This window comes from Lucilia sericata, unplaced genomic scaffold, assembly GCF_015586225.1.
Source record: "Lucilia sericata isolate MDLA Ls3-8-SP2 unplaced genomic scaffold, ASM1558622v1 Contig000064F_arrow, whole genome shotgun sequence".
Lineage (NCBI taxonomy): Eukaryota > Metazoa > Arthropoda > Insecta > Diptera > Calliphoridae > Lucilia > Lucilia sericata.
Window position 1 is genome coordinate 716770 of NW_023994099.1, and position 20118 is coordinate 736887.

Here is a 20118-nt window from a genome sequence, read left to right on the forward strand (position 1 = left end):
AGACTACCTCGAAAAAAAATACGTTTTTTTCATAATTCTTTTGAAATTTTCTCAGAAACTACCAAAGATATTTCGATGAATTTTGTCATACGTTATTTTTTCAGGCAGTGACCAATTATATTCAAAATCTTTACAATCGATCCGATATTTCCCATAGCCCCCATACAAAGGTATATATTCCCGGAAATTAGTTTATCGTTAATAACTCCCTCAAATATATCGGTATCAACACGAAATTTTGTACATGTAAATATAATATGAACAGAAATCATACTGTCAACGTAGATCTCAGTCGGTCCACAATTGGTCATAGCTCCCATATAAGGTCCACTTCCGAAAATCAGCTAAACGCACATATTTCATTGACGAATAAAACTATTGCGATAAAATTCGAGTTGGATATGTCTCGTGTACATACAAATCATTTTACCAAATTTTTTTACGGATCGGTCCATTATTGGTCATAGCTCCCTTATAAGGCCCACTTCCGAAAATCATTTAAAAGCTCATATTTCATTGTCAACTAAAGCTATTTTGATGAAATTCGACACAAATATGTTTAGTCTAAATATAAATCACTCTACGAAATTTTTTCCGGATAGGCCCATAATTGGTCATAGCTCCCAAATAAGGTCCACTGCCGAAAATCACTTAAACGCATATATTTCATTGAATTATAAAGCTATCGGGATAAAATACGACACAAATCTGTTATGTATACATACAAATCATTCTACAAAATTTTTTACGGATCGGTCCATAATTGGTCATAGATCCCATATAAGGACCACTTCCGAAAATCACTTAAAAGAACATATTTCAATACCAAGTAAAGCTATATTGATAAAATTCTACACAAATATGTTTTAACTAAACATGAATCATTCTACGAATTTTTTTCCGGATAGGCCCATAATTGGTCATAGCTCCCATATAAGGTCCACTTCCGAAAATCACTTAAACGCATATATTTCATTGAATTCTAAAGCTATCGGTATAAAATTCGACAGAAATATGTTTTGTGTGCATTCAAATCATTGCACTATTTTTTTACGGATCGGTCCCTTATTGGTCATAGCTCCCATATTAGGCCCACTTCCGAAAATCACTTAAAAGCACATATTTCAATGTCAAGTAAAGCTATCTTGACAAAATTCGACACAAATATGTTTTGCCTAAACATGAATAACTCTACCAAATTTTTTCCCGATAGGCCTATAATTGGTCATAGCTCCCATATAAGGTCCACTTCCGAAAATCACTTAAACGCATATATTTCATTGAATTCTAAAGCTATTGGGATAAAATTCGACTTGAATATGTTCTGTGTACGTACAAATCATTTTATAAATTTTTTACGGGTCGGTCCATTATTGGTCATAACTCCCATATAAGGCCCACCTACGAAAATCACTTAAAAGCACATGTTTCATTATCAAATAAAGCTTTCTTGATAAAATTCGACACAAACATGTTTTGTCCAAATATGAATCACTCTGCGAAATGTTTCCCGAATAGGCCCATAATTGCTCATAGTTCCCATATAAGGTCCACTTCCGAAAATCACTTACACGCATATATTTCATTAAATTCTAAAGCTATAGGGGTAAAATTCGACTTGAATAAGTTTTGTGTACATATGAATCATTTTACCACTTTTTTCTCGGATCGGTCCATTATTGGTCATAGCTTCCATATAAGGTCCACTTCTGAGAGTCACTTAAACACACATATTTCATTGTCAAATAAAGTTAATTTAAGAAAATTTGACACAAATATGTTTTGTCTTTACATAAATCACTCTACGAAATTTTTTGCGGATAGGCATATAAAACATTGTACCAAATTTTTTCTGGATCGGTCCATATTTGGTAATAGGTCCACTTCAAAAAATCCCTTAAACGCACATATTTAATTATCAAATAAAGATATATTGATAAAATATGATTTGTGCACATATGAGTCACTCTGCGAAATTTTTGCGGATAGGCCCTTAATTGCTCATAGCTCCTATATAAATTCCACTTCCTAAAGTCACCTAAACGCACATATTTCATTGATTAATAAAGCTATTGGAGTAAAATTAGACTTGATCTTTTTCTGCATATAAATCATTGTACGAAATTGTTTCGTAATCAGTACATAATTGGTCACAACTCCCATATAAGGACCATATCTGAAAATTACTTAAACGCACATTTTATACATAGATATAAAATTTGACATAAATGTGTATTTTGTATATATGTATGTATATAAATCATTATACGGATTTTTTTCTGGACCGGTCCATAAGTTGTCTTAGCTCCCATATAAGGTTAACTTCTGAAAATCACTTAATAACACTTATTAAATTATTATATCCGGATAAAATTCGACATGAGTATGTTCTGTGTATAGATAAATCATTCTATTAAAATGTTTTCGAACTGGCGTATTAATATAAATTTTTCTGGACCTAATCAAAATTAGTTCGACAAAAATTTTGGCAAGTTATCTAAAAATTAGATAGTTAGATGAGTTTCAATAATAAGTAGCTTGCTGGTGGAGGGTATTTAAGATTCGGCTTAGCCGAATATAGCACTCTAACTTGTTTAACTTAAAATATGTGTCATATTAAAGTCTTTCATATATTATTTTCGGTTTGCGAGTGCTTTTTGTAAACGTTAAAATTAAAACCCAAGGTTTCACGTATATTTGATAAGTAAGTAAATTTAATTAAAGTCCAGATGAGAAACATATTAACGTCAAATTTATATATCAGAAATTCATCGATCTAATTGAAAGATAAATGTCACAAAACATTCCATGCTGTTTTACTCAAAACCATTTCTTATTTATGCCAGTCTTGTAGCAACTGAACGATTTTTCAGATAGGTTTGAATTAGGGTGCCAATCGGGATTGGTTTTTAGGATTCTTAAATAAACCCGGAATTCCGATATCGGTTTCCCGGGATTTCTAAATCCCGAAAAATATAAAAAAATTAAAAAATCTTAATAATTTACCGACAAAAATAAAATTTTCTATTTCATATTGCAATATGAATACACTTAGTAGGTGTTTACTTTCCAATAAGCATTTTGTGAAAAGAAAAACAAACTGAATAGTAGAATAAAAACCTACTTCTGAGCAAAAGCTCAGCTCATGATTTCCAAATTTACAATGGTTTCCAAATTATCCATGATTTCCAAATTGTCTTAAAAAGAGAAGTGCTTAAAAAGAGAAGTGCCGCAATGAAATTCAGCATAAATACATTTTATGTAACCGTAAATTCGTCCTCCAAATTTTATGAGGATCGACTCATATGAAGACTTCCCCCAAGCACATTTCAGAAAAATGGTTTTTTAACAATAAATTGCTAAAATATATCGGAGGCGAGGTATAAATGAACTTAAATGATTTATTATGAAAACTAAATCACATTTTACTCTCATAACTGGCGTAGGGGGTTATATGGTCGGCCGCCTATAATTTCTTACTTGTTATTTTTATATATCCGATAGTAATTATTGCCCTTTTTATTTTTGATACTTCAGCTTGTAAGTTAGTAGACTCATCTTATGTCCAAAAACTGTTAAAATTCTCTTATTTAATACTTTATAATGTATAAAATAGCGGAAAAACACTTAAAAATTTCCCGGGATTTCATTTTTCAAAATCCCGGTTTTCGGTACTTTCAAATCCCGAAAATCCCGAGATTTTCGGGAATCGGGAATTCCCGTTTGGCATACCTAGTCTGAATCAGGGTTGGCAAAATTGGTACATTTGTACTTTTTTGGCCTCCAGTAGGTTAGTGGTTAGTGTTCTAGTCTGGTAGACCGGAGGTGGTGGGTTCGATTCCCACCTGAGGCATCGGTTTAGGAGCGCACATCAGGCCCGATAGAGGCCTAGTTGTATTTCTTCGGATTTGATGTATATATGTACATACTCCTTTCAAACTAACTAACTAACTGGTACAATTCAATCCTCAAAAGTACAATGATACACCAATGACCATTTATGTACAATTTTAAATTTATTTCCTTATTGAAATAATAATCTTAAATTGTACTTCTGACGCAAAGTTCAAAGGACTACCTACTTCGGTAAACTAAACTTCAGAAGAGGAAAATACAATTCTTGTTTATATTCTCTCATATTGTTAATCAACTTGCAAGAGATTACAACCCGGCAAGCAGTAATAATTTCTAATAAAGATTGTACCTACTTCTTTAGGATTTCTTTTTTAACCGATCGCTAAAATTTTAAAAAAATTTGAAGGTTTTTTAAATACTATTTCGAATAGTAGTGACGCTTAGTGGTAGGCTAAGTAGGTGCATTAAGACAGTCCCGCCGAACTCCAACGTAAAATGTTATCTATATGTGTATGCAATTTTATAACTTTTGAGCAGATGTGATCCAAATTTTGACAGTATTTAGTTAGATAACGTAAAATTTAAAAATGAAAGAACATTGAAAACATTCGAAAGTCTTTGTTAGGAGGCGTGAATATAACAATAATATTATTTTGGCTGTGTCGGATCTAATGTATTCATTATTGAAACATATTCAAAATTAAGTTCTTTTTTTGGAAGATGGGTGGTCTTTAGAAATATTGTTTCTATATTAAAGAATATCTAAATTTTCAAACTTCGAAATCGGTTATTTTTTTACCTTGCGGATTTGAGCAAATAGACGTTTGCAATTTGATTTTACATTTCATATTGTTAGTTAATTTTTTCGTTTGATTTTTTAAGCAGAAGGTTCATATTTTCTAAAATAAGTTTTGTGGCCTAAGTTTACATATCTAATTCAATATAAATTTACTATAGCACGTACCCTCTATTACATGCGATTTGAAGAGCCCTGCATTAATGTTTCGTGGAATGCAACTTTCGGTATTCGACAGGATTCGGCTTCCGCCCGTTTTTGGTTAATTTATGACGCTAGATTGCATATTTTGACGACTCTGCATCGCAAAAAGCCATTCTCGGGATTAGTTTTAAAATTTTGAAGAAGTTTAGACATACATTTGTATATGAAGTCGAAAATTTAAGTAGATGGACTCATACAATATTACAACAAATACATCTATTACTACTTATGAAGGGTACTAGTAAATCAACTTATTACAATTCCAGGGAGATCATATAAAACAATGGTAATAAAAAGCACGATCTAATTAGATCGTTTTTAAAGAGTACCAGGGAGCGCAAAATATTCAAATAAAATTTCTATAACTTGGAGATTCAGCAAAGACCGAAATACTAACACAAACAAATCAAACCAAGAGATCGAGAGAAACTACACTAAAGAGAATTGCGAGTAGTGACTGAGAGAACAGTTTTGGATGTTTTTAGAAAAAAAAAACTACAACATCGGTATTTGTATTTATAAGTACAACTTTGAGACGGAGACGTGCGTATTGCATCTGTGTGTAATTATCAATGGCTGATTGCCTAATCTTAATGGTATTGGTTTTGTCTCTTGTATCTGTGTGTTTGCTAGTTGCTTGCTGTTCAATTTCTATTTCTGAGTGTGTGTACTTCAGTCTGCTTGTGGCGCCATGCATGACGCCGCTGTCGTCGTTACTATTATTTCTTTTATTACGTCAGTGGCGCCCACTGGCGCCTGATGTTTAAGCTGCTACCTTCAACTGATTTAATAATTTGTTGCTACTTAGTTCACTTAACAGGGAGTAAAAATTTAATAGTAACTAAATAACTGACTGGCTGGTTGGCTGACTGGCTTGCTTACGAACTGACTGACTAACTCGCCTAACAGACTGATAGACAGCCAGACCAGACCAGAGGAATAGTAGTATGTATGTATATGTTTGTATGTATGTATGCATGAGTTATTATTATTTTTTTATTTCATTTTATTCGTTATTTAGCCTGACTAACTGCACGCAAACAAAAAATATTCAAGTGTGCACAAAGGAAACTTTGTTTCTAGTGCCAGTTAGACGCCGCTAATGTGGTCGTGTTTAGTCTACTCTAACGACATTTTTAGTTTGATGGTTGGTGCCACAAACAAGGTGTGATAAGGAACACAAATTTCAAAATAATTAGATTTTTTCAATAAATTACTATCTTATGAAAACGAATATTGAATATGTTACTAGATATTCTAATGTATGAAATAAACAAAGAGACAGACTGACTGACGGCCGGACAGACGTAAGGATACACAAGACACCAAAACTTTTTATTTCAACCTCCATTTGCTGATTTGTTAGCAGAATGAATGTATAAACACATAAAGTTAGACTGGCTGGATGTCTACTTGGCAATCTGTCTGAATGCTTTGTTGGCTCTTGAGTAGAGTTAACCGACTGTCAGGCATTAAATTTAATGACATGAAAATAAAAAAACAGAGAGAAAAAGAATAATCCAAACTGAACACAACATGAGAGATGAAACTCAGCAGACAACATTAACATTAAACAGTCGGTGTCTATATATTAAATATGTCTGTCTATATTCGTTGATTTCGTTGTCGTCATCGTAACCATTGTCGATAACTTGATGTCGGCTGATGAAGGTATTTACCAACAACTATAACTTTTTTTGAAGTCTTTTACGAAATAAAAAATGTACTATGAGTTCGTGTTCTTTAGTTTTTAGCCTTTCTAGTAGACCTTAAAAGTTCCTTACTATTGTAAATTTGTGTCACATAAAATTAATCATATTTTTATATATGTATGTATATTCGTTACAGCCAAAATAAATTTCATTGTATATATAGAAACTGATAAATCTGTGTGGAATATACAAAAGAATGCTTGAATAAAACGAAGATTTTGCAATATCCATACTACATACAGAACAACATTGAATATTGCAACGTAGAGTAAACGATAAATCGTTAAGACCGAATTCATTTCGGTGGACTCTTTACTGTTTTATTCTAGGTACAATATTGGTAAATTGATGATGATGTAGTATGTATTTCGTTTTTACCTGATTTTATTCTTCAATAGCAACAAATGTTAATTCTGTTGTTTCGTTTTGCACAAAAAATATTTCAACCATAACAAGAAGGAAAAAAAGGAGAACACACATGCAATCATTTATCTGATAAATTTACCACAGGCGCCACGTTACCTATAACATTTAGCAACAATAATAGGAAGTACAATGAACGATTCCTGTCTGTCCGTTTATATGAATGTCGCTTCAAATCCAAAAGAAACTATCTAAAATATACCTAAATTTTAGCAGAGTAATATTAATTTGTTTCAATTACAGAACAAATGCAATGTTTTGCTAACTGAATATTTATTTAGAATTAATTAAAGTCTATAATTATTATAAAATATTTATTTTCTTTTATAATTTCAGATCAATAAGCATTTTGGAAAGTATTGTGTTAACCGTGAAAAGTGTTATATTTTCATCGTAACTCAAAAAATATCCCAACGATATTGCCGTTTTTATTTGTGATAGTTTGTATATCTATGTATCTGTGAATAAGGATAAGTGAGACAAAAATACGCGTTAAAAGAAAGATAAAAGAGAAAGTTAAAGTAAGCGCTCAATATTAGGGGTCGGTAACACGGTGGCCTTCTACGAAAAAATCACTTAAAGCGAATAATGCAAATAGGATAAGATCGATGTTACCACTACATTTAATGTCTCTCCATGAAATTTCAAAGCGAGAAGAAAGAACTATGGCGTTATGCGTCAAAAAACCTAACAGCTCCTGTCCGTGGGACGACCAGACAGCAACCACTGCCGCATCGCCTTCCACATCAACGCCTCCCTCAGCCCCGGGAATTAGCCACAGGGGCGCAACAATATCCCAGGTCAATGTTATTGGGCTGTTGCGACGGCTATGGCGAGAGCTCAATGTCATCGACGTCCACGATGAGCATATTAAGGCAAGAAAATGTCAGTACCCCTCCACCTCCTTACAGTTCTGTGCCTCAGCTGGACTGTTCCACGAATGCAATGGAGCAGGACTATCGCTTGACATTTCGTCAGCATCAGACGTATGCCACAGACGGAGAAACGGAAACTTCTGTCTCGGCGACAGACTCCGATACGGGTTACAGTCGAAAGCAAGCACCCAGCAGAGATGGTTGCAACTACGTAAACACTGGCGACATAATGCTCGTCGACGATTACGAAAAATTGAACGAGACCAGCACGTCCAGCAGTTACCAGTTAACAGCGGAGCTGCAGAAGAAAGCTCGACGTACGTCTCCTCAACCAACAGTCCCAACAAATCCCCCAGTAGTTGTGAACTCAACAACTACAACGTCAGCCTCTTCCACGACATCGTTTGCCGCTACCGCTGCCAAGATTCTAAGGAATTGTTGTGGCGGCACCTTCGGCTCTTCGAACTCCGTTATAACCACCCCTTCCAATACGAATACCAGCCACAACAACAACAATACCTGCAACAAAGTAAATTACGAACACTCCAGAAGTGGTTCAGATCAAATGGCCAACAACGGCAGCATCAACAACTATACACCCGAACAATATTTCAGCACCCTAATGAAACAACTCAAGAACAGTCAAATAACGTCACTGCTAAAAGCAGTGAAATCCCGACACGACCAAGTAATCCCCATCATGCCAGCAACCAGTACCACCTCTTCCACTTCGTCTCAGCGCTGTTGTGTGGCCAACTACCAAACAAATTGTATACTAATACGACGTGCCGAAATTCTCGGCGAAGAACCATATGTGATAGCATGTCGCCTATTTTTTTGGCGAGATCTGAAAAACGCCTCCCAACTAAAACGTCTGCCCGTGTGTCCGAACGAACGCGACCCAGTGTATGTATGTTGCAATCCATTACACTGGTGTCGCATCCTCGAAACAGGTATGTTGCACATTCACTGGTTTATTTTCTTTTTACATCTTTCCATTTCCTCGAAACGCCAACAAACAAAATACATATGCACATGTATGTATATATGTATATCTGTATGAATATACATATGTACGATCTCATACAACGAATGAAGAAATTGCTTTATTCAAAATTTACATTTTTGAAAACGTATAGACATTTTTGCACTCGAATGCATTGAACACAACATACCAAAGGGTAACTATTTCAAATACTTTGAATGTGTCTATAAGCGTTTTTGGCGACGTTTCGCCAACTAAACAAATAATAAAATCAAGCTATAACGAAAACAAATAGCAAAAAAATAAAACGAAAACACAACCACGCGAACTCTATGGCAACGGGTAGAATTTTTTCCTGGCGCCACTTGCTAAATTTACGCAAATCGTTTGTAAAGAATTTAGCCGCCATCATTTACTACTACAAACACGCACTTACACATACTATGTATGATCTCGTACGCAGTGTTACCATATGTCAAGTTTTCCTTTTTTTGCAAGTTTTTTGAGATTCAAAAAAGTTTTCAAGTTTTATTCCAATACAAAAAGTTTTTTGAAAATTTATACAGTTTTTCAGTTTTTATTTTATTTAATCAATAAATAAGTTTAAAATAAAAAAACAATGTTTACCATTAACAAAATAATATTTTATACCATTAATATTCGAGATATTCCTAAAAACTGAAAAAATTTACCGGTGTTGATGACCTTAATCCCTTAGAATAGACGTTAAGGACACAATGAACTTCGACCATATTGTAGAGATTTTGTGCAGCCCATTGGTTCACCATACTAGGCCAAATTCGCGCATGAAAATAAATGGATTAATCGGTGAGTGTTTGAAGATATCATCTGGGTCTGGGTAAGACAAAATCTTCGTGTTTCGAGTTCCCAATGACGGGTAGTTACAAAAGTTCAGAGGTTTCCTCTTGTAGTACACAGAATCTACATAGATTCATCATGACATTTCAAGTGTAAATTTATGGTGTCTAAGACCACAATATCCAGTAATTCCTTGCTACTGATGTTAAGGAAAAGTTCTGTACCAATTATCATTAAGCTATTCAAAATTCCTCAATTTGCTCATTTTTTCACTAATTTTTCTTGGGTATTTTGTAATTTTAGTACAAAAAAAGTTTTTTTTGTTGAAAAAAACTTTTTTTCATAAAAATAAAAAGTTTTCTTCAAAAAATATATGGCAACACTGCTCGTACGCCAATATGAACTCACGCTTGCATACATACATATGTATGCAGTTTCGAAAATCCAAGACATTTTCGTTCAATCACTGATCAATTTTCCACTCTCGCTCGCTCTTCCTCTCTATCATCAAATAAAACATGTTCTCAATGTATTCTTATTTATACATACATTTGTATGTATTTATTTCATTTTAAGAAAACCAGTTTATTATTTTGTAAAATGAATGATTCGTCAGGCATCGGAAAGTCATTTGGAATATTATTAGAAAAACAACTATATACAAACTTTACAATTAATTACTTACAAATAGTAAAATTTTAAGTTTTCATATTAAAGGTTTCATTCGTTATGAAGAAATATTATGGATTTCCTCAAAAATCTTCTTGGACCTTATAGAATATTTTTGGCAACCGTTGCTCTAGTCAAATTGAACAAAATAGCTTAACATCTTTGATTAGTACAAACATGTTGCCAAGTCCATATATCTTATGTAGGGTATTCAATTTGTTTGTTTAGTACATATTTTGAATAAATAATTTTTGGCCGTGAGATCATTGTTAAGAATTTCTATTTTTACTTTATTTACAATAACAACAGTAACAATGGCAAACAGACGATAATACTCCCGTACATTTGTAAGTCAGACAAGTCAACTTAAGTCGAGTCAAGTCACTTAATGGCCATTACTTGATTTAGTTAAAATCAGAGAATATTGTCTAAAACAAACGTTATCTTTGGATAAGTGTCTATCCGTCCGTCTGTCTGTCTGCCTGTCGACGGATGTGTTTATCTGTATGATGTTTTAATGGTTTAATATTCTTATTAGTTGCTGTTTTCGTAGTTGTTGTTGTTTCTGAAGCCAGTTCGTGTATGTTTGCATGTATGTATGTGAGTGCGTATGTTCATATGTACAGAATTAAGTGATTCTTAGTCTATAAAAACAAACAATTTATACTCGCACACAAACATATTGACATGTTAGCTCATTTAGCCAACTTGTTCATTTGCTTTACAATAAAACTTAATAGCACACAGCAATAGCAACAACAATAGCACAAAGAAACAGCAACAATATCAATAATAATAACGACCAACCGACCATCCAATCAACTTACCGACTGACGACGACAGCGGTAGTTGAAAATAATTTAGCGGCAGCAAGAGCAGCAACAAAAATATAATAAAAGTAAAAAAAACACAACAGAGATATACAAACAAACGTATGAATGTATGACCGTTTGTATGAATGTGTATTTAAAATTGTGGTCTGTCGGTCGTTGGCGCCTGAATGCTTGGCGCCACTTTACGTGGATACTGCCATAAATATGACTGACTGAATGTATGTATCTGTGTAAACGCCTGAGAGTGCTTTATAAATTTTTAACGTGTCTGTGTGTGACGTATCTACACTTTCATACATACACACTTAGTCACTCACTAACAAATTCACTCACTCATGGTAGCGAGTGAGTTCGTGAGTAAACAAGTTAGTAAGTTAGTTTAGTTTATTCTTTAGTTAGTTAGTTCAGTTATACACAAATTCATACTTTTTAGTGACGACTATCTTAGTGTGTTTGCATTTGCGTGCATTTCATGAATTATACTACATCTATACATACATACATACAACATATTATCTTTCTTTTGACTGCTTATTGTCAAAGATACTAACTCACTAACTAACTAAGTAGACAGTAAAACTGACCGTCATACAAAATGTTGTCTGACTGCCTGTTATTCAGAAAGCCAAAAAAATGTGTTTATGTTTGATTGTTGTATTGCCTGTAAAGGCAGCAACAGCAGAGGTGGTCTGGCATATTCGACTACAATATTTTTATAACTATGTATTATGTATGTGTATTTGTATGTGTAAAACAATAATACCTTCTACCCTGCAGTATTAAAGTCAATCTTTATCTAGCTGTATATCTACTTAAGCTATGTATAGACTGTTATTAGATCTTACAATGTTGCCAGATCTGACAATGAGGTGGCAATGTACTGACAATGAAAAATTGTTAGCAACCGGTAAATTGTCAGTTCAGACGATTTTAAGAAAACATAGTGTTGTCAATAGAAATAATTTATCTGACAATGGTGTCATTATCAGATACATAAAATTCACACATATGACAATAAAAATTGTTAGATAATTATCTTACAATGGTCTGGCAAACGACTATCAAAATTTTTCAATTGTAACTTGATTTATATATCGAATTCTAATTTCACTAAGAAATTTTAATTTTAAGTTTGACAGATTTTTGGAATTTACAATTCCGAAGAAGACTTCTAAATTCATTGTATAAATATTTTAAATAAAGTTCTTTTTGACACATTTTATAATATCATAAAAAAATATATTTTGCTTATTTTAAAAATATTTTTGAATACAAATTATAACTTGAAAAAAAAAATCGTTAGTAAAATACAGAGCAAATGCAACTGGACTAAAAAAGTATTGGCCTGTGTAATTGAATCAAATTTTGTTGACCTGTGTTATGGTTTAAAGCTATAAATACTTATTTTTTCTTAAACTTAAATATGGCATAAGAATTGTTACGAAAGCTGAGGAAAAAATTTAAAAAAAGTTATAAATGGCTGTTTAAGTTTTCAAAAACATCGAGCACCGCAAGATATAACATGTTGCCTATAGGGACTACAACTTGCAACTTTCGCAGTCTATAAAGTACATATGTATGTGCGTACATACATCTATACTTACGTATGTTTGTATATCTGAATGAGTATATTATTGAATGTCGGCGTGCAAGTAATTTAACCTTAAGTACATATATACATACTTACATACGAATTTGATCGTTTTACTTGTTTAGTGATTTTAACTTGGCCATTTCTGTTGTAATAACTAAGTACATACATATTATTTTGATTGTGTTTAAGTTGTCGATGAGCATAATGACGATGTTCTTGATGTTTTGGTTGATGCAGTTGTTATGTTTTGTTGTTACTGTTGTCTTGTTCTCAAGTTGTTTCCTTTTTTATTTTTTTGTTTCTTTTTAATTTATGTCAGATTCGTGACGTCGTGTGTGCGCTTCAAGGATGGAATCCATTTATTTAACAAACAAACCATGCTCTCAAGTATCATGATTTGTCAGCATTCATTTTAGCCAGAAGCCAATATAAAATCACTTACATACATACAGATATGGAATATACATAAATATGTATGTATGTTTATATGCACAATATAGCTGCAGACAGCTAATACAGAACAGGCATGGGAATTTGTGATCAGAAGACAAATTTACCAAAGATATGTATATATAGACGATTTTAGATCTGACAATGTACTGACAATGAAAAATTGTTAGCATCAAGTAAATTATCAGTTCGGACCATTGTAAGAAAACCTTACCTTACAATTTAAGAACCTTTTGGCGACTGGATAATTAAAGGCTCAAAAACAATTAGTTCATAGCTGCAATATATGTCTTATATTTAAGTAATTGAAATGTCATTATCCACTTCTATTTAATTTTTTTAACAATTTTGTTTCACTTTTACTACACTTTTGTTTGTTTTTTTTTTTAATGCCCAGTGTTTCATAAAATTCGCACAACTGACAAAAAAATATTGTCAGAGAATTATCTTACAATGATCTGGCAATAGCAATGTTACGCCAGATGCCTGACAATATTATTGTTTTACAATATAATGCTTTTTTGACAACGTGGCAAGGCAGCAATTTTCTGAACATTTTTTGACAACATTGTAAGATCTGACAACCGTGTATACATAGTATAATTTAAATAAATGTATAATTAAAGTTTCCATCCTTGATGCATACTTTCTACATACATATATATATAATAATGTACAAAAAAATATTTGTATTTGTGTAAGTATGTCGGTAAATTTGTATTTAAGTTTTCAACAGAAGGCAAACAGATCATTTTATCGCATCAAACATCCAATTTACAGTCATTGAAAGACTTAACTTATCAGTCATAACCGAACTTTCAATAATTCAACTGGAAAGCGATTGAGATTTTTATAAATGTGGAATTAAATTGGGATTCTTTAGATTTTTGTCCATCCAAACAACTATTAATATCAAATACTCGTTAGATTTGAGTTCGGCGTTCAGAAAGTTTTGCATCTAAACATATTGAAGATCTAAACTTTTGCATTTCTTTTATTATGTATAACAGAATTTTGCATCTGATTGCTTTAAAATTTCTTCAATGCAACAAAGCATTCCTCATATTCTCTGTGATTAGGAAAAAATACAAAGGCATACGAAAATGAGCTTAACAAAAGGGTATGCAGTAGGAGAAAGAGGAGTTTTTTTTATTTCTTTTTGTAGGGATCAGACACACAAATCGTGGCAAATTAACTGTGCAAATGGACTCAGTCGCTGACTGCTACTAAATAAGTATGTTTGTTGTACATATTCTTGATTTTTTGTGGTCGCTGACGTTGAAATTGATTGCGATGATACTCGTCGTACTTAGTTGTTGTTTAGGTTTGGTGTTTGTTTATATAATCTTTGATGTTTTTCCTTCGTCAACAACTTGGCGTTTATTTGACCAAGAATTTATATGAACAAACTTACACACATCCGTTTGAATCTTTTTTCTTTTTCGCTTAATTCCTACGAATAAAAAATATTAAATCTTTGCAAAACAGGTAGACGATGAAAACACACAACACCTATGTATGTACATACATATATGTATGTATATATTTATAAAGTATTAAATTATTTAGTAGTTTTATATTTTATACATACATACATATGTATGTATTTATGTTTTTTCGAAGAAATTTTAAATTTTAGTTAAATATTTCTGGAATGATTGACCGGAAATGTTTGAATAATCTAAGTAATATATTTTTCAAAAATTGTCATTATTAAATTTTCCCACGATATACATACATATGTATGTATTTTTATTTACATATTTAAAATAGGTACATTAATATATGATCGTTGACAAAAAATGTTCACTTGATTATTCATGATCTCATAATAAATTCACGGAATATTTTGGTGGTAGCAAATAAGTTTTTTTGCATTGGTTTATAAAACGATTAGTATATTTATTTTGAGATTAAATAAAGAAATAATTTTAAAATGAATGCAATGATGATTATCCTTTAATTCAGAATTCCAAATTAATTTTGGGATACTGACTACAAATATCATGCTCTTAGCTTTACATAACGTTTGTTTTACATTTTCAACAATCATGATGTCAAGAGGCCATCATCATTTCTATTCGTCATCTTCGTAAGCAGCCAACTTTTCAAAAACAACAATCAATGTACATATTTAAGTGAAGTTTAACAAAAAATAATAATAAGCAATGGAACCTTTTTTGCGGCAGTTAATTTAAAAGAGTTAATTTTCAAAGAATCCATAAAAACCTGATTTGACTGACATTAACTTAAAAATGTGCAATATTTAGTGAAAAGGCAATAATACCTTTAATGCTGGTTCTATGCCTTCCATCTTATTGGTCTTGTATTTTATTAACAGAAAGAGTAAAATAATAGCAATAGAAATTTGTGCCTTTTACTAATAATAAATATTAGGAAAATTTTTTGCTAATTTGCAAATTCTTTAGAGTCATCTTAGTACATACCCGAGGTGTCTTACTTTGGGGACCTATGACCGCTCTCTCGGTAGGCACATGAGGTCCAAGTTCAGAACTTAAACTCGACAATACCTCCTCTCTCCACATGTAAAATTTCATCGGACTAACTGTTTAGAAGTTACAGAATTATGTCCCGCTATATTTTTTATGCCACTGTGTTGCTTTTTTGTCAAAGCATATACAATTTTTTCTGTTTTTAATGAAATTTTCAGAGTTTGTCTCGGATTTTTGCTCATATAACCGTTATTAATGCACGGATGTTGCTGATTTTTAATAGCACACTTTTCGAAAGCTTGTCTGACGAAATTATTGATGATTTGGATCATGAAGACAACTGAGGTCTTGAGAAAATTGGTTTAAAGAGACAAACAGACGGACTTTAGCTTTATCGACTCTGCTATCTTTGACGATCCACAATATGCTTATATACTTTATAGGGTCGGAAAATTATATTATATATACCCTTCTCACGATGGTGAAGGATATACAAATTTCTTATTGTAATTGGACACTTTTGATGTTTTATATTCCCAGAAATCAAAATCATAACTGTTTCCTGCTATTATATTGAACAATATTGTACATTTACTCATATACTACAACAAATGTATGGATGTATGTATGTAGTATGATGAATATTATTATTTCATTGTGTTTGTTGCTTGTTTTCGTCTTCTTTCTATCCTTGATATCGGCGGCGGCAAATAATATTCAATGATAAAGTAAAACAAAAAACCAAAAGCAATGATCAATTCCTGGAATTGTAGCGTGTACCATTGATGCATCTTAAAATTGAACAAAAACAACAACAACGACAACAAAAGTCAGAACAAGGAACAGACCATCATTATCCATACAAGACGACGATGTTGATGACTGGCTTAAAAGCTTCGGCGCCATATAGCAACAAACTTGTTATAGCTTTTTTTGTTTTACTGTAATTCTGATTACTTACTACCAATTATTGGGAAAAGAGTTTGTTTTTGTAGTTTAAAAGAATGCAAAGAAAAAAAGGTAAAACGAACTAAATCTTTTAAAATTCAAAGAACATGATTTCAAAAATACACAACCACCACACAAACAGTCAAGCAGTCATTAATTTAATGATCATACTTAAAACTAAACAGGAAATTTGTTTAAGTTTATTTAAGTTCCTGTCATTTTTTTAATGGATTCGTAGTTAACACAGTATGTAATTCAATTAAATTTCATTGAATTGTTTGTAATTTGGAATTTCGAAATTCATGTCATCCATTCCAATTGGAGACCCAATAATTACATTTGCTATTCACGTCTGCCTTACTCTACACCGAAAATAGAAATAGTGTAATTAACCTAGCTAATGTTTTGTTCTGTTTAACATACATTTAATTTATATTTTAATTTTATAACTACATTAATAATCATAATCGTCCAGAAATCCGCCTCCTTAGTTTGGTTTATAATGTGTATTTTAAATGCTCGCTACACGCAACCAAACACTAAGTATTGTTAGGATTCTATTTTAGCAGGACAACAATCAAGATTGAGATCGCGTCTAAATGATATTAAAATTATTATTTACTTTATGTTGTTTTGAGGTCTCCTTTTTTTAGACATTAAAAATTCTGAATAATTTAATTCAGGCTATTTTTTAAACATACAATTACATACAATACAATTCTTCTCGAATTCACCATAAAAATATAACTTGAGTTCTTAAAAAATCATAAAAAACAGACTACGACCATGTTAATATTAAGGCTAGGCCCTGTAATGAACCGATTTGCATAGAATTTATTTCAGTAATTTATTAGCGTAATTTTTGGAAAAAAGTTGGAACATTACAGAATTTTAAATATTATGACCTGTACTCTACATAGAATCAGAAAATTATTTAAACCGATTATTATAATTTAAGGGGGGGTAGAGGACCAATGAAATATTTAATACCCTGCAGTTGTTGGGGGGATGGGGCGTGTGTTATATATCATATTATAAAATATTTTTCCAGTGAATAACAGCTTAATTTTACAAATAAAAAACTGCATAACTTCCGGTGAAAATTCATAGCAAATTTGATAACATTTTATATTTCCAGTGTCAATACATATTTAACCATGTGTTTGTTATTTTCATTAAAATAAATTTCTTGGTGGATAGTATAGAAGTTATTGAAATAACTAGCACTTTAAAATTATAAATAAATTTCTTGGTGGATAGTATAGAAGTTATTGAAATAACTGGCACTTTAAAATTATAAAATTTTTAATACCCATTCTCTCAACCTCAACAATTCATATTGGAAGACTTGATGACATTTCAGCATTTTCCGTTAGGTTGTCTTATTTTTTGTCAGGCAGCTGCTGACCTTTGGCAAAATACATGGGCAATTTATCAAGGGTTTATTAGATTTCTCTAAATGCCCTTTAATTGGACAACTTTATAATATGACGATTTTGTTGGAATTAGATTTGTCAACATATGTATGTATGTATATGGAAATGTTTGTATGAGAACTAGTGGCGAATTTAGTAGGAACTTTGTCATAAAGTGTTTACATAAAAAGTATTAAAACTGCAGGGTTTTACTTTATCATTTTATTCGTCTTTATTAATCTCGCTTGTTTTATGTCTGCTTTTTGTGTGATTTTGATGACGTCGAGTTGTTGTTGCAATTAATTTTTTGTTATGTATTGTAGTTTGCCACTCCTTTTTCGTTTCTGTTGTAGTTTTAATTTTTGGTTTAATTTTTTTCCGTTGAATTTATAGCTTTTAGTAGAGGATTAACATTTTTGTATAGATTTTTGTTAATGGCTTTTGGTGTGATATTAGATTTCAATAAAATCACACACACACACACAGTATTGACGAACAAAAACAATAATAATAAAAGCAAAATAATTTGAATGATTTTTTTAGTTTGATTTGGTGTATGGATTGACAAAATGTATTTTCCAGTGGTTCCGCGTATTGTTGTTTACAAAATCATCAAAAATCTATTTGCTTTTTTAACAGAAAATTGAATATTTAAAGAAAAATTATAATGAATAAAAAACAGTAAATATTGTAATAAGACCTGTTGAAAACGCAATACCTTTTGGGTTAATAGATAAGCATATAACATATGGACACACACGCCCATAGAGAATAGAATTAGGTAGGTTTCGTTTGTTTTGATTCCATTATAAAACGAATACGAGGACAAAATTGGAAAAGGTTTTCTTGTATTTAAATTAAATAAAATCTCGAGGTACTAAGTAATTAAATTCAATGGCTCTTTCTCAATATAGATTTTTAATTTTTCTTCTACTTCTATTCAAATATACATATTTACGAAAATTTCCAGACAACGAATAGATAAAAAATTAATTTTAATTTAATATCAATAAATATTATGAGATTTAATAGCATAATAAAACCATATCATTAAAAAAACTCCAGAATTTGATGTTTTGGTTTAAAATCAATCAACAAATAGGGTTTTAATTATTAAAATATTTAAATATATTTTAAATATTTTGTGTTCCAAATTATTAAGGAAACAAACAAAATTTCCCAAAATAATGAAGTTTAAAGCAATTTGTGAAAAAGAGTGTTAAGCAATTAATTAAGATAGAAAATTTTTAAAAAATGTTGCCATCAAAATATCATTTTCATGAAAATGATAGATTGCGACTATTGAATATAGTCTCTCGAAATATTAAGTTAGAAGTAGAAAAGTAAAACTTAAAAAGTGCTAAAGGCGATCAAATTTTTACTAGCACCCTAATGTATTGAATATTAAAACATATTGTGACAAACAAACCGACAGCCGGAAAAAACAACAACTTTAAAGTAAATTTTTATTTTATGTCTCATTTAAGTTTTGCGCGTGTTTTTAGCCCAGTTTACATTATTTGTGTTAAACAAACAAATTAAAAAAAACGACAACAACAACAAAAGACTTTTTGACGAAAAGTTTATGAATGAGATAGATATTCAATCATTTATTTCGATTTTTATCAAATTGAAATACAAAACCAAATCTATGAATGAATTTTTGAAAGAAATAAAAACGAAAAACACATGTTTACTGATTAAATTAGTTTTATTTTGTTGTTCGATCGATTGATTGAATGGCCCGTTCATCTTACGGTTATTGATCTATAATGATATAATTTATTACTAAATATACATTTATACAAAAATAAAAATAAAAATACGTTGATCCTAAAGAATACATGGTTCATGATCTTATATACCACATACATACATATGTATATGTATGTACATATGTTTGTGTATATCATAATACATTCTAGATACATATGTACATACGTACATAGATAGTATTTATTATTCACGATTATATTCGAATCCAATTTTATTTAAATTTTTACACAGTAAGAATTCCTTTGATATTTTTACTATACTAATATAATAAGTTATAACATACATATCTAACAGATACCTATCTAGATTTC

At 31.3% G+C, this 20118-nt stretch overlaps 1 protein-coding gene across 1 annotated transcript in view; it reads left to right on the forward strand.

The window, feature by feature from the left end:
* Window positions 1-20118, forward strand: part of LOC119616289 — a 41156-nt gene that overhangs the window by 3122 nt on the left and 17916 nt on the right. The window contains exon 2 of the mRNA XM_037972635.1: window positions 7327-8818. Within this exon, the coding sequence (XP_037828563.1) occupies window positions 7627-8818 (1192 nt within the window). The 5' untranslated portion in view covers window positions 7327-7626. The remainder of the gene's footprint in view (window positions 1-7326; window positions 8819-20118) is intronic.